The sequence below is a fragment of the Triturus cristatus genome, chromosome 7 (genome assembly GCF_964204655.1).
Source record: "Triturus cristatus chromosome 7, aTriCri1.1, whole genome shotgun sequence".
Lineage (NCBI taxonomy): Eukaryota > Metazoa > Chordata > Amphibia > Caudata > Salamandridae > Triturus > Triturus cristatus.
Genome location: NC_140590.1, coordinates 463,444,040 through 463,468,748, shown reverse-complemented (window position 1 = coordinate 463,468,748; position 24,709 = coordinate 463,444,040). Strand labels below are relative to the sequence as shown.

General features: G+C 46.2%; 1 protein-coding gene across 1 annotated transcript in view; it reads right to left on the bottom strand.

The window, feature by feature from the left end:
- The window catches only part of TBCD (tubulin folding cofactor D), a 2,329,415-nt gene that overhangs the window by 1,746,721 nt on the left and 557,985 nt on the right, over positions 1 to 24,709 (bottom strand). The window contains exon 13 of the mRNA XM_085616794.1: positions 16,663 to 16,737. Within this exon, the coding sequence (XP_085472920.1) occupies positions 16,663 to 16,737 (75 nt within the window). The remainder of the gene's footprint in view (positions 1 to 16,662; positions 16,738 to 24,709) is intronic.

The window sequence follows — 24,709 nt, the reverse complement described above, 5'->3', positions numbered from 1 at the left end:
GACAGAAAGAATGCTTGATACTGCACCTGGTAGCCCGTGTACATACCACCTCACTTTGTGGTGATTAAATCTAATACCACCAAGGTTTAGTGCAACCTCACTCTGAATTCAATCCAGCAAGTTCCAGAGGGACTTTATTTTTTATTTTTATTCTAATTCTTTTTATTGAACAAAAAGAGAACGGCATTTCTTGTTACAAATGATTGATAATATCTCAGACATAAATGGAAAGCATTGCAGTGATAAATCAAAACGGTAGGTCAGGGAAGTAGGAACTCAGGGTGTGAGAGGTTCTTCCAGAGGAGGAACGGTAGGCGGGACACAAATATTCCCTCTGTATACATTCCATTTGTCCCAAATTGCAGTCCACTTTTTGGGGCATCCTCGTGCTACATGCACTGTTTTTTCCCTAAGCATGCACCAGTCCATGTCTGCCTTCCAGGAAGTCAAGGAAGGCGACACTCCAGATCCACACAGTCGGGCAATATTCCTCTTAGACACCATCAGGCCCAATGTGACCCAAGTTTTCCTTTTGCTATTCAAATCAGTAGGCTCCCAGACATTTAACAGACATCGCTTGGCTTCAGGCTGGAGTCTTACCTCGAGCACCTCATTTATACACTCGTGTACCGCCTTCCAATAGTTCTGGATAGTTACGCATTCCCATATTATGTGCAGGAAAGTACCTTCTTGACCACATTGCCTCCTGCACAACCCATCAGATGCTTTCCCCATGCGAACGAGCCTGGCCCCTGATACATAAAATTCAAAGAACAGGGTATTCAGATGTTAGGAAGTACTGGCGCTCTGCTGGTAAACGTAAGTATCTTGAGTTATAGTATCCGTATGGTGCAAAACAGGGAGGGGAAACCCCTAAACCCCTCAAAATGTAAAGGCCAAAGAATTTTGACCTCAAACTGAGCAAAAGAACAGTCCTGTGCACACATACAATTATACAGTCATTGGTCGATACAGGTCAAAGCAATACAACAATGAAAACATTCATAAAGGATTAGAAATTTCCCTTTTTAATGAGCATAACCAGCCGACACGTGTTTCATCGTGGGGAGTGTGAACCACGAATCTTCAGGGCTGAAGCTAATGCCAAACTAACAGTGGATGCCCACTACCGGTGATAATTCCAACCCGGTAGGGTCAATAAAGGGTCAGTCGGACTGCACAGAAAAGTATTGTCTCTCTTCAAAATAAAACAGCCAAGTTCAAAGAGTAACCTCGTACCGCCAGTCGCGTGAAAATCCAAGGTGCATGGAAATTGTCTTTATGGGAAAGAATCCCGTTATTAGCAGTTTCTCAACGTGTTCGTCAAGGCAAATGTGGGACACACCTACACACGCTATTGATGCCGCCAGGCCGCTCGGACGCTTCGTTTCCACTATAATGGATTTTACTTATTTGCCTTGACGAACACGTTGAGAAACTGCTAATAACGGGATTCTTTCCCATAAAGACAATTTCCATGCACCTTGGATTTTCACGCGACTGGCGGTACGAGGTTACTCTTTGAACTTGGCTGTTTTATTTTGAAGAGAGACAATACTTTTCTGTGCAGTCCGACTGACCCTTTATTGACCCTACCGGGTTGGAATTATCACCGGTAGTGGGCATCCACTGTTAGTTTGGCATTAGCTTCAGCCCTGAAGATTCGTGGTTCACACTCCCCACGATGAAACACGTGTCGGCTGGTTATGCTCATTAAAAAGGGAAATTTCTAATCCTTTATGAATGTTTTCATTGTTGTATTGCTTTGACCTGTATCGACCAATGACTGTATAATTGTATGTGTGCACAGGACTGTTCTTTTGCCCTGATACATAAACCCTATGTAGGATCTTCAATTGAACCAGGTGAAGTCTGGAAGAGATTGCGACTTCTCTAGGGGATGACAATGCCTCCTGCCAATCCTCCTCGTCGAGTTCTAACACGTCTCTCTCCCATTGCCCCCTGGTCTGGACTAGTGGATTGGAGGTGGTGTTTATTAGTTTCTTGTATGTGAGGGAGATCGCTTTTGTGGGCATGTGGCCATCCAACAGCCTGTGTTCAGGCGGCGACGATTCCGGGGGAGATTCCCCTTTGGGCAAGTTCGACATTAGTGCATGCCGCACCAGCAAATAGCGGAAATATTCTGAATCGGCTAATTCATACTCTTTTTGCAGGGTGGCAAAGGACAGCACTGCCCCCTTCTGCCACAGGTCCCCAATCCTTGAGATCCCGATCAGATTCTGCAGAGTTTCTAGTTGCTCTGCATCCCACAATGGAGTGGCCTGCGTGAGCCTCCGGTCCCACCCCAAACTTTTGTCCACCGCTCTCCAGACGTGTACTTCGTGTTGGCTAGGTCCAGTGAGTGGGATCTGTTTTAGAGAGACCTTTAACTGATGGTAACAGAGTGCAGGTGTGAACATAGGAACAAGATGCAGAAGTTATTCTGATCAGCTTACACAAAAAGGTCAACAACTACAACCATGGAATATAGCCAGAAAGTGAAGGCATAAGCTATGCAATCTGAAGGAAGAATACGATGAAAAGAAAGAAAAAAATAGATATTCAAAAAATCCCAAGGAGCGGGGGTGAGGCCGTGCATAAGAAAAATCCCTTACCAAAACATATTGCAATCCAAACATTTCGGTCGAAATTAGAGAACTATTGAGGCAGCATATTCATGAAGGGACAGGGCATGTCACTTATGGTGCACAACTATGTGCAGAGCTCTGGCATTTAAAACTATTTTACATAACCGTTTTAAAAGTGTTTTTGCCACGACTAGGTGCAGGGATACCTACAAGTTTATAATGATTTAGAGCCAGAACTAAAGGACTTATAATAAGACTCTAGGCCTCCCCTTTCTTAAATTTGTGAATAACCAAGAAGAGCAGACTGCAGCACGTAAAGGCACAGCAGCGCAAATTTTATGCCAAGAAACTGGAAACCGCAACACTATGGAGGCAGAGGCCGCCTCCTTAAAGTCCAATGCAGAGGTTTAGTAGAAGCTCAAAGAGCAGATACTGCTACAGGCGCAACCTGTACTATACAAACCTTCATGACAATCTACAACACAAAACGCCATGCTAATGGAGTGTGTAAAGCTATGTGAAAAAAAGCGAAAGGGTTTAAAAATTAGGAAAGATCCCATTTTAACTCCTCATTTGCTGCTTTGGTTAAACTGGAAGTTGTGTTGAATGATCACACACTAGGCTTCCCGTGCTTGCTTCTTTACCTTCCGCGACCTTTTTCTTGCCTGATGCTGTGAAAGCCATTGGTAGGACAGTTTGCCTCGCCCAGATCCTGTTCGTGCGCTGCACATTCTGACAGTTCTGACAAAACCACCTCCTTACAGTAAGCCTATTTCTAATTTCCTCATACAGCTTCTTCTACTGCAGCTGACATGTACTTCGCATGCCTGCTGCTAATTAAATCTGCATGCCTGCGCATCTCGTCCTTGAATGACTTTTAGCACACAGTATTTGACATAACCTTCCATTTTCTTTTGGTAAAACGCAGGAACCAGAAATATCACGTAGGTGCCGCCAGGCAACCTGTGTTTCTCCACAGGCACCACATTACAATCTGAGAGTCTAGACTGGTCCTCTCATACAGCTTTGGCACCAAAATCTAACCTGACTCACGCGACATATGGTATGGCACAACCAGACATCCATCTTTGTCACAAGATACAGCTTCAGCCCCCACAGGTGTTTCAGAACAAAATGACCAAGAAAGGGAGGGCAGCAGAGTCAGTCTGGAGCAGAGAGCACTGCCTCCCTGCTGAACGTTTCTGAATAAAAACGACACCTGCGGGCTGTATTTTTCTGTTTGCGGAGCGCCTTGCAGGCTATATTTGCTTAGTTTATTAGCTGAAGCAGCACGCCGAGAGTCCCTGCAGCGCGCTAATGATATTCGCAGCTCCGGCGGTGGCAGCAGGCTGGCGAACACCAGGCAGACGGGACGGCCACCTCTCTTCAGATAATAAGGGCGCTTTGTGCCAAGAACTCAGTAGCAAACACTCGCTGATGCTGTTGTTGTCCTGCAGTTTTTGAACGTTCAGTCGTGTATGAGCTCGACAAATACGCGGGTTGAACCCCAAACGTTCATATACCCAGTGGTTCATTAATAGTTTTACAAGCGGAGGCCCAGGGCCCACCATACTGACGCGTGGGCGCCTGCCCCCGGGGATGCTCTCTGCTGCTTGACTGGGGGGCTCTGTGCACTGAGGCTTGAAGTCACGCTCTTCACACCTGCCACACACAGGCGGACACCAGACACGCGCTTTTCCAGACCATTGGATCTTGTGTCCATTTCCACCATTTCTGACCCCGTCGCCCGACACACACACACAACCCCCATGAGAATAAAAGTGAATTTACACAAAGACATCTGAACCGGGGGAACTAAACGCATACAAATACACTGGCATGAGCACGTGCCGGGTGGGATCTACAGGTCGCACGCAGTGCTGAGCTGGTACTCCTGTATTCTTAGAGAGGAGCCCTCCATCCCCCCCATTACTTTCTCTTGAAATAATGAAAACGTTGCAGGAGACCCTGTAACCAGAAAACTCGGGACCGGTGCGAATAAACCTACATGGAGCTTCGTCAGTTCCGCCTCGGACGGGGATAAAGAACAGCAAATCAATGCTGGCGAGCCACCGAGCCCTCAAACAACTCTGCGAAAATAAAGATCTTTAAAGCTAAAAATAAAAAAATGAAAAACACGAAAGGTTGTTCGTTAGTAGATGCATTCCTTGGAGGCATTCAGATAATATTATAGAAGCCTCCGTTTTAAAAGATATGGGTCATCCAAGTGCCACGGTTCATGGTGAAGTGTGGATACTGACGACACGGACGCACAGCGATGCTCTATTTATTATTGACTGGAAGTATAACAAATACATTTTTAACACAATCTACTATCAAAGAAATCATACTCTGGGTTCACTAATGCACTTGTGAAACCTGCTCTGCATGACTCCTTGGAGCCTCCATTACAACTGGAACAACAACATTTTTAAGAAACAGAAGCATTAATTATTAACTTATGCGTGAAGACAACAGAATTCCCAAGAAAAGCAAAATATAGGTTTATTACAAGCATATGCAACAGAGAGAAAAAGATAACACGTCACTATCTAAACCCGGAGGCATATGGTAGCAATATAAATGTTTAAAATAAACAAAATATCCGTTGCATATGACTTTAATAGAACAGAATGGACCATTTTTAGCACATAAGTGCACTTAGAACAGGTACGGAAACTACTTTGAGTTCTAATGCACATTGCATGAAAATATTCACCTTATCAGCCCAAAAAGGTACTCTTGTCTTGGAATTACTGTATTCTGCAGACATAGTCTAAAACACCAGGATGACTCCAAAAGGTGAGAAAGGATAAGGAATAGGAGAAAAGTATTGGCCTACTAGCACTGCCACTTAGGTAGTCTTCTTTTTAGCCAGATGTGCACATGTGATCTGTAAAAAATGTCATCACTCAGTGGAAGAGAGCCAATGGCTATAGTGGGCTGAACCTTTGTTGCATACTGGGGTGGGAAGGAGCAACACGTAAATTACAGCTGAACTGATCAATGGAAGAAGGGAGCTGACGAACAACCTGTCTACTTATGTATGTATGCATGCGTGCGTGTATATACATCTATATTGTTTATTTGGGATTTTTTTTATTACACGAGTCAGGAGAAAAAGCTATAGCAGTCTTTGGGCAGGATCCTAAAATGGCTGCACCATTATTCATTATGGGAATGGAAGTGCTGCAAATCAGAGCAAGCACGCAGGAAGTCTTTGGTTCGATTCCCACAGGGGCTTGATCCGGATTTCAGCTTTCTTAGACAAGGAGTGCCAATAAATGATAGGGGCAGGGAAAAGCGTCTTTGGAACTATGTTGTGGACGAGGAAGAGGTGGCCAGAGTAGCACCGACACCGCTTACTCTGTACTTGGGAAGAACATGGTAGGGAACAAAGGCTATACCTTTGATGGTGGTTATAAACTCTGCATTACTGGGGAGCACACTGCAGAGGAATAATCAACGGATACATTTCATTAGAGTGGAAAAGCTCCAGGCGAATATTCCTGCCATTCTAACCAAACCCCCTACATACAAAGACCCGCCATGTCACCGTAATGTTTTTCCAACTTATGGCCTGGTTCCACTAGGTCTTCTACTACCTCTGATAAGTGGTTGCAGGAGGAGGAAAACTCAGAGAGATGGAAAGGAGTAGATCATCTTAAAGGGGGGTGGGGGGCTGTCAACAATCTCAGAGTCTGGATTGAAGAGCAACATATCATTTCGGGAGTGGATGTAGGAAGCTGTCCTGGAAGGTGTAGTGATCTAAGGGGAAAAAAGCATTGGAGTAGTCGAGCCAAGGATGCATCCTTTAACAAAGTTCTGGGGATGTAACCAGTTTATTGATGGATAACTCTCAGTGTAGTAAAGTGGCAACATGGGCTTTAGCACAGCAGTGGAGCAACATATACAACAGTAGTGTTGATTCTGGCATGAGCATGCTCATGGTGCTTTACATAGCAGGGTAATAGGATTTATCTGAACAGCGATGGGGGAAATAATGTACGTTTTTGATTTATAAAGTGCATGGCTGCCCTAACAGGGCTTCTCAGCGTGAATTACTAAAAAAGCCATGACAGAACCCCCACAAAACTTAAACAAAACCACGTTTTTAATTGTTTTCTGGAAATAGTCTCACTATGACAATGGCAGAGCTGAGAATTCAGGACATTTCGAAGTGTGGCTGCCATATATTTCAAGTATTGGCTGCCCATGTGTGGCTCTGCTCATCCTAGGCAGAATACCCACATTGGAACTGGCGATCTTGGTGCTCTGGTAGGAAGGTATGGCTGGAAAAAATGTCTGCAATACCACAGGCCAGATCCTGAGAAGTGCCAGAAGGCAAAACAAAGTCTTAAATTGAATACTTTTTTCCACTGATGACCAGTCAAGGGCTGGGAGGAGATGGATTGGTGCTTAGAATGTGTAAGAGTAACCAGGCTGAAGCATTTTGGACAGTCTGTAAACACTTAATGGAAGAGTGCAATGGCCACAAGTAAGAACATTCCCATAGGATATTTTGGTTGGAATTAGGTAAGGTTGAGAGAAACGTTTTGATACTTCTCAGAAGCCCATACAACAGGCGGACAACTTCTTGATCTAGAGATCCATGGTGTGATCAGCATCCATCCAGACCCCAAGATTCTTAACAGAAGGGCTTGGCAGGAGAGAAAGGGCCAAGATCGTCCTATCACTAGGACTTCCGTTCTCCCACCCCCCCATTAAGCTGCAGCCAATTTTGTCCCATCCATTTGGATATAGCGTAGAGGCAGCTCATTCGATGGTCCGGGGCTCCTCTATGATCAGGGGAAACTGAAAACAACAACTAGGTGTTATCAGAATACAGAAGCAGACTAAAGCCAAAAGAGCTAAAATAGATATTAAAAAGGGTCGGGCTCAAGGAAGAGCCCTGCGGAACCCCTCTGTCGATTGATAATGACTCAGAAAAAACAATGATCGGGGGCGTGGCTAGCAGCCGAAGAGTATGGCTGATGCCTGAGGGAGCTCCCTCATCCCCACTTGATATCCTGCGTTATCCTGAGACATCTAAATAAGAAATCCGGCTACAATCGTGACTAAAGACGTGTCCAATCTGAGGTGCAGCCTAGAGGGAAAACGGAGCCCCGGCAATGAGTCTTTGAGCCCGGCGAAGGAGAAGGCGGCTCTGAAATGGCGGCATCCCGCTGTCTGGCGGTGGCGACCGGAGCCCCGAGAGAGCGGCAGACCTGATATTTTACAGCGACCGGCTGACGGGCAGTGAGCAAGCCCGTGGGGACGAAGGATCAGGCTGGTATGGTGTGGAAGATTGGAGGTACGAAAGCAGCGGTCCGGAGCCGGCGAGGTGAGGGTCCCGTAGCCACAACTCCAAACTGAGGCCCCGGCTTGGTAGACTTGCTGGGCCCGGGCAAGGCCCGGTTGAACTTGGGGACGTGTGGAACCTGCGGAGGGGAAGTATAGGCTGGCCTGGAGGCATCGGAGCCCACCTGGAGCACAGTGAAGACGGAACAAGCTGTGGCGTTTGGCTCCGCGCAGGGAGTGAGGCCCAGCGTTCGGCCGCTGCAACGTGGAGGTAGGGCTGAGGGTGTACAGCGGCGGCTCTCGCTAATCCAGATCCCGGTCTGGAGGGCCTGCTTGGCCCAGAGCAGAATTGGCCGCGCACGGATGGAACCAGGGGCGATAGAGGACAGAGGAGGGGCCTGAGGCCACCAGGGGACGTTTGCGCGGGCACAGCGGGCTGCGCAGTCGGCGCCAACACACGCAGAGGACACACTGCCTATCCCTAATTGAAGACCCGGTGGAGTAGGCATATTGATCAGCAGAAGCTCGCCTAAAGAACCACTCAGCTGTGAGAAGGGGTCGCAGTGTAATAGGAGGGTATCGGCACCGATTACACCAGCGTGCACATACCTCGTAATGGGCACAAAAGTGGATAACTCTGCACACTAGGGCTAACAGAGGCTGTGCAGACTCCTAATACAGTCACAAGGCGTTGCAAGACCAAGGGCTCTGGGGGGTGCAGATGTGAGAGCACCAGCCTCACCGCAAGTAGCAGCGCCTGTATCCACATTTAGTAGGGTTTTACTTCGCCCCCTGCCCCCATTGGAGGCGCAAACAATCCTCAAAGGAAAGGGAGACCCACCCGTACCCGAGTCGGTGGCAGGAGCAATTGAAGTGGTGGGAGCAGTGACTGGGGCACGCCACTTGGCACGCCAGAGAAGTGGTAGGAACGGGCAACTACAGAGCAGCTCTCAGGCCTTCGGTTGGTGAGGGGAGGGTACGCATACCGATAGCCCCCAGACAAAAAGCATCTTTATTCAGGAAACGTCAGAGAGGCAGTCCTGAGGGAACCCGACAGGCCGACGGTGAGGCAACTATACTCGCTGGGCAGGCGGCGGGAAATACCCGGGACCATCCCGGACTTTTTCAGGGACCCTGAGAGGGTACAGTGCACACATGGCAACGGGCAGAGGATCCAAGGCCAACGCCCAGAATAAACTGGCCAAATTTGCCTGGAATAAAACAGGAGAAGATTGTGCAGCACGCCAAATGGAGAAGGACGAGACACAGCCTGCCCCCAAGCAGGGATGAGAGCCGATGCTGAACGACGTAATGGCGGCTATGAATGGGGTGCATACCTCGTTGGACTCGGTTACAGTGGAGGTGTCCCTCATCAGGGCAGACTTTTGTAAAATAGACGAGAGGGTGAAGGAACTCAAAATTGTCACCACAGCACTGCAAACTGATACCTCCCAGCTCCAAACACAGGTGGAGGATTTGCAGAAAAAGCAGGAGCGAATGGCACAGCATCTTGACGACTATGAAGGTCGTGCACGTCGCAACAATATACGTATTTTGGGGGTTCCGGAAAGATCCGAGGGGCCAGCCGCCGATCTGTACGTGGAGGAACTAATAACTACACACCTACAGTCCATGACCCTGTCCAGATACTTCTCGATCGAGAGGGCCTATAGAGTACCGGGAGGTAGGCCGAAACCTGGGCACCTCCACCCCCCCTCCTCCCCCCCCTCCCCCCCCACTCCCCCCCCCCCCCCCCCCGAGACCCCTCCTAGCCCGGGTCTTTAATTATCGCGACAGAGATATACTCCAGACGGCAAGGTCCAGGCACCCGCTAAAGATTGACAATAGGGAAATTACATTCTTCCCAGATTTCACAGCTAAAGTTCAGGCCCAGCGTCGCAGCTTTCAAACTGTGAAAAAAGAGCTTCGAGATCGTGAAATAAAATATGCAATGTTATTCCCGGCGAAGCTGAGAGTGGAATCTGATAGAAAAGTATGGTTCTTCACGTCACCGGAGGAAGCATGGGACTGGATGGAGGGGTGGCGAAGGGTGGGGAGCCACAGAAGAGACCGCGCTGGCAGTCCCGGACAACAGAGGGGTACTTTGACTGAGGTACCCAGTGGTGGCTCAACAGATCGAGGCGACAAGACGACAGAGCCGGAATAGACTCTGAGGAGCATGAAGACAGCCAGTAGATCAACGGAAGCGCAAGTATGGGGGATGAGATAAGGCTCCTTAGATTATAACATGCTTGTGGCCGATTGGTGGAGAGGTGGTGTCCTGCTTGCTAACTGCGAGTCCTTAGGAGGTGGGTCCAATCGGGACTGTAGTTGGAACGAACACAGGATGGACAGCAATAGGCAAAATGTAATATGAAACCAGCGGGGATGGGGACTGCATACGCCCAAGCTTTTTCAGCATTTCGAGGGAGAGAGAGGCACTCTGCCTAGTTGGGGAGTGGGTAGTTTTGCATCCACGGGCAGGGAGGGGGTAAAGGGTGGGGTGATGAGGGGTGTTCAATTTCCAACAGCTTTACTGATGTGAAATGTCGCAGTTTGATGTTGATACGCACTAGGGTCCACTTGAAGAGGAGAATAACTCAGATGAGTCAGATAATATATTACAGTTATCCGTTCACAATGATCTGCAGTGTTGCGAATTTTAACATGGAATGTGATGGGGGGTGAAAGAGACCGAACACTTTCTGTCCTGACCTGGAATGTTAACGGGATGGGCGACAAAATCAAGAGGGGGATAGTGCAACAGTGTCTGACGAGACAGTCCCCAGACTTTGTACTATTACAAGAAACGCATTTGGTTGGTCAGAAAAGTAAGGCCCTCACTACGTGGGGGTATAAACTCCTAGTACACGCGGACTACAGTACAGGCTCGAGGGGGACTGGTATCCTGGTAAGGACTACTCCCCTTATTGTGCATAAGACGTGGGCAGACCCGGTGGGACGATGTGCAGTGGTAGAGGCCCAGTGGGAGGGGAGAGCACTTAACATGGTCTCAGTTTACCTGCCACCAGCACTAGACAAGATATCACTGGCAGACCTAGGTAACATATTGACCGGACTCCTGGTAGGTTCCTTAATTATGGGGGGAGACTATAACATGACAATGGACAATACAACTGATAAGACACCCACTACGGCCAGGTGCGAAGCCAAATGGGTTCATATCAGAATTTACTACAGCAATGGGGCTGACTGATGTAGGACGAGCGCTCCAACCAACGGACATATCATATACGTATTTCTCCAAAGTGCATAGAAGTCTATCTCGTATCGATTACTTTTTTTTAACACATACGACCTTAATCGGGAACTTTAGGCATCCCCAGATACTGCCTAGGGGTATATCGGATCACTCCCCAGTTCGGATTGAATTCACACATTGGGAGAGGCAGCCACGCACCACCATCGTCCTTAACCTGTGGCTCCTAACTATACCTGACATAAAAGAAGAACTTTGCACCCCAAGCGAGAACTACTTCAAAGAAAATCTGGGCTCGGTTAACTCTGCACAAACCATATGGGAGCCATACAAAGTGGTTTTAAAGGGGCAAGCCCTGTCCCTCAAAACCGGGTACATTCAAAAGAAGCGCAGGTTACTGGTCCAGGTAGAAGAGGAACGCCAAGGGCTGGAACGGGAACACAGATGATCCCTCAGAAGACACCCACCATAGACTTACACTAAAACAGGATGAGTACCGAATCAAGACTAGGGAACATATGCTGGCCAAATATCACAGTACTCAACATAGACTATACGAACTGGAAGACAGGGCAGGAAGAACCCTGGCGTGGTTGGAGAGACGGGAGCAGGGGGCGAGATGGGTACCCAATCTGACATTACCAGGAGGTGAGATAATTACCCACCCCAGGGACATAGCGGAGGCCTTTGCAGATTACTTTGAAAAGATCTATACCCCTTTTACCACGTACACGGCGGAAGACTCGCGCCAGCTCCTACTCGATAGTGATATGCCGATACTCTCTGACTTAGATGGAGACACCCTAGATGAAGACCTTTCCGACTAGGAGATTGGTAAGGGCATAGGTCAGATAAATTCCGGCATAGCGATGGGGCCAAATGGAACTCCCATTGAGTTTCTAAAGGTCATGGCCTCTCAGAGAGTGCCACATCTGCGGGCTATGTATGAAGAAAGTTACGAGAGGGGACGACTGCCGGTGGATCAACGCTTGGCCACAATTCTAGTGATCCATAAGCCTGGGAAACCGGCAGATAGCTGTGGCTTGTACAGGCCTATTTTTCTGATCAACGCGGAAGCTAAAGTCCTAGAGAAAATCCTTGCCAATCGACTGGTGGCAGTCATTTCTTCCCTGGTTCACCCCGACCAATCTGCCTTTATGCCGGGTAGAAATACGGCCCTTAACATACACAGTCTACACAATGAGATGGCGCGTAGGGAATTTATAGAGGAGGACGCAGTGGTGTTGTCTTTGGATGCCTCGATGGCATTTGATTCGATAGAATGGCCATACTTATTTGCAGTCCTTGAAAAGGTGGGATTGGGTCCCAAGTTAATAGGATGGGTTAAACTATTATATACCAATATACAGGGACAAGTGAGAGTTAATAACCACACGTCCATGCTGAGAAGGGGTACCAGACAGGGGTGTCCTCTGTCTCCACTGATATTTTCCCTCATATTGGAGCCCCTGGAGGTGTGGGTGCGGGGGCTGTGGTGGGCGGAGGACTTGGAGGACCGCATATCCTTGTATGCCGATGACATACTATTATACCTTGCCTCCCCCTACAAATCTATACATGCAGTGCTCAACATATTCACAAATTTCTGGAAATACTCTAGATATGCGATAAATTGGAGTAAGTCAGTGTTATTTGTGCTCCGGGGCCATGTACCTCGACTTCCAACAAATTGTAAGCTATCAGTGGCAGAGGAAGGCTTCAAATATTTGGGTGTCTTTGTCACATCGGACCAGGTTCTTTCCCATAATTCTAACCGGGCTCCCCCGCTTACTAGGCCACGAAGGAATGTGAAACACTGGAGGTCCTTGCCTCTATCTCTAGGAGAACGCGCAGCTCTCTTCAAAATGTTGGCTCTCCCGCGGTTTTTATACATTCTCCAGAACAGTCTGCATAGAGTCCCAGATTCATACTTTAAAGAAGTGGACAGTGTGGTTCGAACATTGCTTTGGGATGGTAAAGCCCCCAGGGTGGCATTGAGGAAACTAACAAAAGGCTGGTACGATGGAGGTATAGCATTGCCGGACCTACAGCTCTATTACTGGGCAGCACAGTTGGTGGCTGTTAATCACTGGGTGTATCGCCCCCCTACTGAACCGGCATATGCCCTAGACAGGTACCAAATGGACCGCTCAGGTTATTTGGGGGCCTTATACACACGGGACAGGAAAAATAAATATTTTGGGCCCACTTCACACACACTAGATATATGGCACAAAGCAAACTCTCGCCGGGTTTGGGCGGCTACCCTCACCAAGGCGACGTCATTGTGGTATGCCCAGCAACTTGGCATGCTATGTTTTCAACCTGGATTCGACAAGTGGGACAGAATTGGTATTTCAGCGGTAGGAGACATGGTTAAAAAGGGTTCAATTCTTACGTTTGGGGAACTCCAGAGACTATCAACTGAAGCAGGGGGAGGTATTCCGGTACCTGCAAATAAGACATGCATTACAAGCGGCCTTTTTAAACTTTGCGGACATACCGGAATCGTCGTCACTGGAAGACCGCTTGCTGGATGGGCTACTACCCTCCAAAGCCATTTCTTTGACATATAAAAAACTATGCACTAACCTGCCAGATGCTTTTAGTAAACTTAGGGAGCAGTGGCAGGGAGACCTGGGACCGATTGACAACGAGGACTGGCAACTGGCTCTTATGTCCCCAAGGGAAGCAGCCATCACACAACGATATAGGCTGATACAGCTTAGGATTCTCCACAGATCGTATATGACCGGGAAACTAATGGCAAAATTAGGAACCAGACCTGACGACCTTTGCTTAATGGGCTGCCAACAACAAGCCACCTATCATATTGTCTGGAGTTGCCTTGCCATACGCCACCTCTGGGAAGAAGCCACAAATCACATGTAGACAGCATTAGGGAAGGAGATGACCCTGACACCACAGTTGGGGTTACTGAACATCTGGGCCGCAACTGACCTTATCGACACTGAACAACAGTTAGCGACACTAGGCTACACACTGGATAAGCGGGAATTGGCGAGGGGTTGGGGGGGGCAATTCACCCTCTACATCCGTGTGGGCGAAAGAATTAGACAGATGCATGTTGGCAGAGACGGAGGTCTTTGCAGCCAGGGGATGCCCCAAAAAATGGGATAAGAAGTGGTCCAAATGGAATGTGTATCGTGGAGGTGTATGTGTGTCCCCCATGGTGGAGTTGGAGATGTGCAGAAATGCAGACCAAGTAGGAATTGATTGATTTATATCCGACGATGACCCTTGTAGGAAATGTAATGAGATGAGTAACCCGAAAATGCTGTTTAATGTTTTTTTGTATAAATGTCACTGAAATCAATAAAAACATTTATAAAAAAAAAAAAGAAAAAGCAGTGATCATAAACTTGAAAACTATGTTTTTCCACAAAATGGTGAGACTCAACGCAAGCCCTTGCCCTTTATCCCGTAGCTTCGCAGTGTCTTGGCATGTGCACATTTAGGCACATTCTGGGTGTGGGTGCAGGGAGAGGCAATAACAGCCTCAAGGGATGTACATAGGCTGAGAGCAGTTTGAGCTTCAACTGAAGGTTTGAAGTTTCAGTGACTCATTTCTGATAACCTTTGTTCACCTAATCTCTAAAATAACTGTGTCTACTTGGGCTTTGCCACTGTCACAAGATAACCTGTCAGCATAGATGGTTGGCGATCCCACAAACAGAGATAGTAGTTCTATGGGGCCTAAGCAAGCAACTAAACATACATTGATCCAGGAATGTAGCAGGAGATACAGCATAGCAGTTGAACACTTGGCACCCGGTACATTTAAATATGACAACCCCTTTTGTAGAGGGGGTCCTAGAGGCCCAGTGGATGTTGATCTCTCAGAAGTGGCTAGAAATTAAATCGGACTCAAAGCCATAGCCAAACCACTCCCCAGGTCAGTGTTTAATGCAACCCGGTAACAGGTCGACCTCAGTACTCCAGGAGCCACAGCTCTCTTGCAGGAAATCGTGGAAGCCATGCCAAATAGCCATGAGGGTCAAAAATTAAATGCTCTGGAGTAAAAGTAAATACACTCATATTGGCCTAAGTACCCATTTGTGGTTGATAATTGAAAGGAAAAGGCCAGACGCTAGTGTTTATCAGGGGTTAAGGGGGTGAGATCTTTCTAGAAGAATTTTATACCCTAAACTAAAAACAAAAAAGTTACAATAGCATATACACATCTGTATCACATTAAGCCATGTAGAATTTTCTATATTATAGAAATTTCGAACGTGCTGTTAACTTTTTGTAATATTCTATGAAATCTAGAATTGGAAAAGATTTCCTAAGGTACTTTGAATTTCTTTGCAGACACATAAAAAAAAATCAGAAATCTGCAGTCTTTCAAATAAAATCTCATATTTGTTTGCTTTGTCATTCGGCCACTAAGGGTTAGTTTACTAATCGCAGGGAGAACACAAAAGTAGAGGCTGTAGAAGCAGAAGGGTGTGTGGAGAAGAGTAGCACCGAACAGAGGTAAACAGATGCTATAGCCTTAATTAAGTTTGAGGTATTTGATTAGAATTTTCCAGCGCAGCTTGGAAAAATATGTGCAAACACGGTTCTGTACTATTTTGGCATTTTTTGGAAACATGCAGAATTTACCGTACATTGAATTACATGCAACCACGCACTACAGTGGCAGGGTTATGTACAGGTTTGGGTTGTTAAGGCTGGCCCCAATGTCACTCAAGTATGTTCTGTCATTTCATTTTCACATCATGAAGGCATAAACTAACATTGTTAATTTCTCTGACAATGGTGCGGAGTAATGTAATGTGAGCTGATGTACTGGCACAGTCCGGCCAAAATTCAAGCATTGTAAATTCCGATGGGGTCGTCATTGTGCTAGAGAGAGGTTTTTAAACTCGAAAAAAATGCGTTTTTGGCCAAAAATCGTTGGGCAATGGGCGAAAAGGGCCAATTTACACTGCAATGATAAATTAACTGCTGGAATGAAGAAAATGTTTATATCAAAAGATCGATAACCAGCATTGGCAATGTCTTACCCCCATGCATTGCAATACTGAGTTTTGATATTCACCATTAAAACACATGCATACAACACTAACCGTGCAGCTCTTAATGGAGAGTTTTGACGTCGAACACTTTCCCTGACTTCAGATAAATACTTTCTTAAATCTTGTACTTATAGCCTTTGAAGTGAAAATACAAGTGTCCCTTTTGTGAAAATGTGCAATCCTGGATTCTTGGAAGAACGCGCTTGATAAAGGGTTATATGGGTAGTGTGTGGTGTATATTTCATGGGGCTTGTGCCTATTATATATTAAAAAAAAATAAACATTATTTCAATGCGTTAAAATAATGCCCACTACCAAGAAATCATTACCACACATTTCTATTTTTATGTTTATCATTGCTCCTTTTCTTTTCTTTTGCAATTCTCTCCCTCCACTCTCCACATACCCGAGGAGACCATGTCAAGTCCATTCTCCCCATATACAACATTTGTGGCTAAGACTTCCTACTTACGGGCAAGGTGTGTTCATTTAATTCCCACAAGCTTACCTGAAACAGTCAAGCACTGACCCAACAACATCGTCTGCCAACTCTTTGGGAAGCCGCCCAGTCAATCGTCCAATCCTATACAACAGGAAAATGGAGAACTGGTTTATTTCGAGATCTATATAATGTCTTTGAGCCAACACATATTTCTTAATAGTACAGAAAAAAGCCATGGACACACTACAATATGCTTATTGATGTGCCCACACATGAACAGAAAGGTAAACAAGTAAAATGACCATAATGCACTAATTGTTTGTCAACACCAGAGGTGAGGTTTAAGATTTTCACTTTCACTTACCAGAGTGAGCAGAAAAAGTAAAAACTACAAGATATGAGAAATTACAGAAATTTAAGGAAAACACCGATCCAATAAAAGTCAGCTGGTGCCAATGAATCAATGAGGTATCAGGAATATCACCAAATGTCTTACCCCCTTTCAACATTTTCTGTTTCTGCAAATGATCCTCACAGATTATGGCTTTTAGTTTATTATGGGATCGTTTAAAAATAAAATGTTTTGTTTGTTATGTTGTGTATTTGTAAAGTGCACTATCAACCACGAGGATATCCTGGCCCTGATCAGATATGTGTGCCTAGCCTTGCCTATGGTGGGTCGGTTAATTGATAAGTCAGATCTTCAGCTTCCTGCAGAATTCAAGCATTCCTGCAAAATTCTGATGTGAAGTTGAAGGTCGTTCCACGCTTTAGGAGCGAGGTAATAGAATTCCCATCCTCCTGATCTGGTTTTGAGTATGCATGGGATGTGTCTGAGCAGGAGTCCTGCGGAATGGAGATGCCTGGCTAGTTGGTGGAAGGGGATGCAACTGTTCACATAGGTGGGGCATGAGCTGTGTAGTGCCCTGAATGTGTGTATGAGGAGTTTAAAATGAGTGTGTTTGTGTATCGGGAGCTAGTTTAGTTCTCTGAGGGTAAGATGATGCGAGTTCTGTGTAGGAGGTTGAGGATGAGTATGGCTGCCGAGTAACAGATGGCTTGTAGTTTTCCAGTGAGTTGCTTGGTGATCCCAGCACAGAGGGTGTTCCCACAGTCCAACTTGCTAGTGTCTACGGCGTAAGACAGTTTTTCTAGTACTTTGGAGCCATTTGAAGATGTTCCTTAGCATCCTCAGTGTGTGGAAGCAGCGCTGACTTGTGCGGTGGCATCCAATTTGCTACTGATGATTATTCCGAGGTTCCTGGGTCCAAGTTCAGCCGTCCACCATTTGGAGTCCCATTGTGAGGTGTTCCTGTCGAAGATTTCTACTTCTGTCTTGCCGGTGTTGAGCTTGAGACAGTTGGTTTTCATCGAGTTAGCGTCTTCGGTCATGCAGGCGATGAACTTGTTTCTTGGGTTGGGGGATCTTGTAAGAGAAGGCAAGTATGAGTTGCATGTCACCTGCATTAGAGAGGATGTTGATGTTGAATGCGCGGATGACGTTGACCGGAGGGATTATGTATGCATTGAAGAGGGTGGAGCTGAGAGATGAGGCTAGAGGCACTCTGCAGATGAGTTTTCTAGCTTCCGAAGAGTAAGGTGCCAAGCTGACAGGTTCTTTTTTCTATGCGTTAAGAAAGAGCAGATCCAGCAGAGATCTGGTCCTTCTATGCCAGTTTTGTGCAGGCGGCAGGTGAGGATGGGATGGGAGACAGTTTCATTTGTTGCAGAGAAGTCTAGGAGAATGAGGGTTATCATCTGTGGCAATAATGAGTGTGGTTTCTGTACTGCTTTGGCCTGGCCAGAATCCGGACTGCATTGCTTTGAGGAGCTGGTGGTGGCTGAGGTGGTCAGTGAGGCGTTGTTGATTAGTTTCCCCAAGACCTTTGCTGGGTATGGGTGGTGTAAGATGGGCCTGTAGTCGGAAAGCGTGGCTGGGCCAGCAGATGGCTTGTTGAGCAGTGGCATGACTGTGGCATGCTTGCAGGTGTTCGTGAATGTGGCTGAGTCAATGGAGTTGAGGATAGGTGTTAGTGCTTCAATGATAGGTAGGAGTCCTCTGGTAAAGGTGTGGTGGGTGCAAGGATCAGATGGAGAACCGGAATGGATGGTCTTCTTGGTAGCAGCATATTTCGATGGTAGTGACGGCAGGCCATTAAGTCAGGCTTCATTCTTTAGCTGTGGCGGAAAGCTGAGTTGTGATGGTGACAGCGTCTGTTCGAGGGTCGAAGTTTCTGTATATGGAAGTGATTTTGTTACAGAAGAATTCAGAGAGCGTGTTGCAAAGGTCTTTCAAGGGGGTAATGTTGCTGGAAGTGGCAGGATGTGCAGTGAAATCTTTATTGATGGTGAAGCTTTCCTTGCTGCTATTAGTGCTGGCATCTATGCAATTTGCAAGAGCTGTGTGCTTGTTTTACCGTATCCGCTGGTTGTAGAGTCTTAAGGCTAATTTGAAGATGCTTTTATCTGCAGTGTCTAGATTTGTTTTCCATTTGCGCTCCAGTTGCTTGCAATGGCGTCCCATCAGCCGGAGTTCTTCTGTGTATAGGCTGGCCTGTGGTTGGGCACTTGCCGCTGGGTTGCTCTTGAGGGAAGCCAGGGTGTCAGAGCATGTGGTGATCCAGCTACTGAGTTTTTGATGGATTTCAGCATGTCGCTGGTGTGTTCAGGTCGTTGCTCAGAGATGCTTTTTCAGCTACAGAGGGCAGTTCCAGTGGTGGTAGGTCTGTCATGGGAAGGAATTGATATGCTGAAACAGACAAGGACGTGCTCTGCCAAGATCATAGTTGCTGGCTTTTCAACTGTGATGTTGCTGACTGAGGAGCAAATTGAGTCCTGTTGGTGTTCTGAGGTGTGAACTGTGTTGTATAATCACCCTCTAGTAATTGGCGTTTGCATTTTTTTTCTGGGAGTACCTATGTGCCTCCCTTTCTAGGACAGATCTGACTACCTGTTCCGCTCGTCACCCTCTACTCAATATCTGAACACAGAGAGGCTGTAAGCCTGCAATCGGTTTGGAAACTACATGGATACCATAGACTTAGGGAAGAAGATGAAAGGGTCTTAAGCTCCTGTTCTTGGATCATGCCTACATTCAGGCAGAAGGGGCGCCATGCATGCATGGCACTCTGTAAACAGAGATGTTTTAAGGCATGGACAAAGTAGACTATGGTCCAGGGCCCCCCTCACATAAGCTTTTAGGACAGTCTCAAGCTGTAAAGGAGTTAAATAAACTGTTTAAGCATTTTATTTTTATTTTTTAGACAGCACAGGCTATCCAGCCAGCTCTTCCCTTCCTGAGAGATAAAGGGGGTTAAAGAAAAATACCTATTTAATCTGGTTAGATTCGGCAAGCACTCCAACCTTTTAAAGTGCATAGGCCCAGCCCAACTGCACAGGCCTTTATTCAGCATGTGCCAATTATGTAATAAATATAGGCATTGTGTGCTCCATCTGTGATTGCATCGCCCTTTTGAAGATGCTTACCAGCAGTTTCAATCACAGCCTGCTGCCTTCTAAGTCCAAATACCTGGCTCACGCATCACGGGCAGTGAAGTAAACAAAAAACACCCAGCAGCACTATATGCCCAAATGGTGATGACAGACTAGCTACAACACACATTGTGGGTAGAAGGCTTAGGCGGATCACAAGTCTTTCTGCTTTTCTGGCAGGTAGACCATGTGCCATTGTTAAATGCACAGAGACATTATTTGCTCCCTCTATGACTGCACTGTCCACATGAAGCCGCTGACGGCTTGTGCGATCACAGCCTAGTTCCATTGACTTAGAGTTCCTATTTCGCATGGACTAAAGCGCAGTAAAAGAAAATACCCCCGATATGCACATACCCAAAGGGTGAAACACAAATCCACTGGTCCACGCACCACATGCAGTAGGCTTGTTTATGCCACCAGTATTTTTGTTTCTCTGGTGCTGAGAAACACTGTTTGCTGCACGGTTGTGCCCAGATCGAAGCTGGACAAGGAAAAGAGTTGTTAGTGATCCAACCATAGTTGCTGAAAGAGTGAATGAGCGTATAATGTATAATAAATTCAGAGTTGTTCTGAACACGTGGACTCCAAATTATGTTTGGCCCGGGCCCCCAAAATCTTTAAGATGTCCCCTCCCATATAGAATCACGAACTGACTGATAGGCACCTTAGGACTTTGAGCCCTGCCAGGCTAGGGTAACGTAGGAAAACAACACAGAGAGGCAGGGTAGAAAACTCAGACCACTATGATTCTATTGTGATTAGGTAGACCATTGGGGGCACTTTTGTACTGAAATTAGGATTCTCTCTTTTCAGCCTACTGAGCACTACCTAAGTAATCATGATGAAGCTTTGCAAAAGATATCAGACTATACTCCTTAAAATGGAAAGTTACCGTTTAGCCAAACTTGTAGCAGACTGGAATTGGCAATGTGTGGTGTACTGCACCGACAGGAGGCTAGACCTACAGATGTTCTCAACTTTTTAATTTTTTATTTATAAGCTTTTTGTTAAAGACATACAATGTCCAAAACGAAACCACAACATACAGACTACAGCATAGTGAAAGTTACCGTACGATACATTGCATATTAACAATATCACCATCAACCATATTATTTCGCTTTATACATCCGTGCACTTTTAAATAGTTGGATTTGCTTTGAGATAGTCAACCAAATACATCCAATAGTCTCATGGCTTAGAGCCAGTGGGTAGCTCTTCCTCATATGTTTTCAGGGTATTTTTACAATAGGCCATATCTTGAAGCCAGTGTGTGGTTCTTGGTGGTACCTTGCTACCCCAGCATAGTGAAATTCTCCTTTTAGCTAGGAGCAGGGCTATCATGCAAAACTTGCGTTTTGCAGCTCGTACATCCTTGATCAGTCACAATAGACATGTTTGTGTTTAATTGCGGTGGTTCGCTAGGGTAGGTGGGATACAGTTTCTTAATGGCTCCCTGTAGTCTATGATAGGTAAATTGGAAAAGTAATGTCTGATTTTGTATGTACCGTAGTTCTTTAAGTTCTATAAAAGTGCCATTAGTGTACAAATCTCCCATTTTAGCTATGCCCACTTGCCGTAATAGTTCTGTTCCTACTTTTTCTTGGGTGACCGATATATCTGGGTGAAATTGTAAGGGCATCGCTGGTGCGTAGAGGGGTAGTTTATGTGCCAACTTCCCCATCCGCCTCCATGCCGCACTAGTAGCCTCTATAGTGTTAATTTCCTGAGAGTGGGGCGAGGTCCATCGGTGTGGTAAGATAGCATTCAGTGGGATGGGGTGTGCATCTCCATCTTCAATCGCTATATGTGGTAAGAAGGGGACGTGGTGATACCAAAAATGCGCATATTGCGCTTGAGCACATAAATAATAGAGGAGGAGATCTGGGACCTTGAAGCCACCTTTGGAGAACGGTAAAATGAGGGCACAGAGCTCAATGCAAACTTGTTTACCTGCCCATATTAGCTGAGTTACCATAGTGTTTAAACGCTGGAATACAGCGTTCGGTGGGGTATTGGGGATGTTATTAAAGAGGTACAAAAGTTTTGGTAGAGCAACCATCTTGACAATGGCCAATCTGTCTGCGAGGGACAAGGGAAGTTGTATCCAGCGCTCAATCTTTTCCTCAAGTTTACTGATTGCTGCCCCATAGTTCGAGCGAATAACTAGAGCGGGATCGCGATTATACCAAATACCGAGATACCTAACTGGATCTTTCTGCCATTCGAGAGGGAACTCTGCTGGATACGGCTGTGTGGTGTCTGTTAACGGGATAATGATTGATTCGGACTAGTTAATTTGGAGGCCAGAGTGGTGACCGAATATAACATATTCTCTCAGGAGAGGGGAAAGATTTGTCGCTGGGTCTCGGATATATAGAACCATATCATCCGTATAAAGCGAGATATTGATTGGCCTTTGCGGAAAGTGTAAAGCTGCATGTTTGTCATTTTGTCACACTTTACACACTAGGGGCTCCAGGGCGATTGCAAAAAGTAAAGTGTGACAGTGGGCAGCCCTGTCGTGTGCCTCTTGCGATTGGTATGGCGTCGGAAACATATTTATTGACTCTTATTCGCGCTGTGGGTTTTGTGTACAGTATTTGAATCCATTGTAGGAAGATTGGAGGGAATCCCATTCTTTGCAATATGGTTTGAAGATAGGTCCATTCGATCGAGTCGAATGCCTTTGCTGCATCCAAAAGTACTGCAGCTGCTTGCGTATCGGGGGCCAGATAATGCGATAGTGTGAATAGTGTTCTGGTGTTGTGGGCAGTCGATCGATTGGGTATAAATCCCGATTGGTCAGGGAGGACGATGTTGGTCATTAGCAGTTGTAAGCGTTTTGCAAGGAGTTTTGCCAGGATTTTAGTGTCGGTATTTATCAATGATCGTGGCCTATACAATTCACATTGCTCAGGGTCCTTATTAGGCTTCAGTAGGGCAATGATCATGGCATCACTTAGTGTGGGGGTAGAATCTGTTTGTCATGGGCATCCCCGTACATTTCCACAAGGTGGGGCGCAATCTGGTCGATATACGCCTTCTAAAATTCACTGGTAAAGTCGTCCGGGCCTGGTGCCTTACCATTTGGGAGTGATTTGACCACCTCAGTAACTTCTTCTACCGTGACTGGTTGTGCGAGATATTCCCTCTGCGTATCTGACAACCAGGCTATTGCTACATCTTCTAAATAAGCCATAATCTCAGGTTGCGTGGCGGTGCCTCGTGATGCATAAAGGTCGCCGTATGTGTGTTAGAGCAGGGCAGGGCGTGCGTGTCGTCTTTTATCGCCATAACTGTTTGTGGTGTATGGTCTGTACTTATTTTATTTGCCAGAATTCGACCCGGCCTGCCCCCTTCACCATATGTGCGTGCACTTTCACGTTTTGTTATATATTTTAGTTCATCTTCTGCGAACTCTTGATACTCTGACATAACCTTTCTAATTTCACTCAGAAGAGCTGTGTTGTGCGCTTGTTCGTATTCGCGTTCCAGCGTGCTCAATGTGTTCTCCCGCTTGGCAATCTGGGCACGGATGTCTTTTAAGATTCCCGCATGTGTGCTAATACATACACCACGTATGGTAGCCTTAAAGGCTTTCCATAATAAACTGGGGTCGTCTGTGGAGGGCTGATTGATTGCAAAATAGTCAGTAATGGCCTGGCTAATGGTGTCAGTGTATGAAGAGTCTAATAGTGCTTTGGCATTGAAATGCCACATGTATGGGGGAGGTGTGTACCTAGGGACTGTGATGGTCAAGAACACTGGATTGTGGTCGGAGAGGGTTTCGGGCAAATGTCGTATGTTTCGTGTCCAGGAGACAACCTCCCCCGACCCCAGCCAGTAATCAATTCGGGACCAGCTATTGTGGATCATAGATGTATGTGTGGCCTCCCTGTGATGTGGGTAGTGCGTCCTCCAGATATCACAGATGTTCTCAACTTTGATGTAAATATTGAGCCCTTAGTGCAGTAAAGAGGCAGAAGGTACAACACCTTTCTTCAGAAATGAGGTCAGGATTTAGTTTCCCCTCCTACATGTTGTAATTGATTCCTTACATTCTAATCCAGACGAGGAAGAAAGGGACAAGGCTGATTGCCCCCAATTCCACCCCTAAAAAACTGCAAGAATAATTTTCAAGTGTTCAGTAATCTTTACAGACAGCAATCTACCTACTCCAGGGATCTCATGAGAAACCAGGAGGTGAACCACTTTTTCCTGATACAGGTCATTCCAGCCCTCTTAAAGAGAAACTGCATTTTTCTTCAGGGTAACTTAGGTCTCAGGTACACGTAAGAAAGCACCAGACATTCTTCAAACCCCACCACTCTTATATTGTCAAGAAGCTTTCTAGGTTGGCATGTTTGTGATGGAAGTAAGTTTCCCACATGTTCCTGCATCCTGTTGCGGTTTGAGCAACACAGAGCGGTCATGGCAAAAGATCAGAAAGGAGCTATCCACGCATTTCTTTAAGCATTTAATTTCCACCGTTCTTACCAAATTTGTTGCTCCAGCGTCCATTTTAATCCCATGCACATGATAGATATTTCCATATTATTTTCATAAGCGTGATCCTCAACCTATAGCTTACTCGGAGTAAATTGTTCCAAGAAGT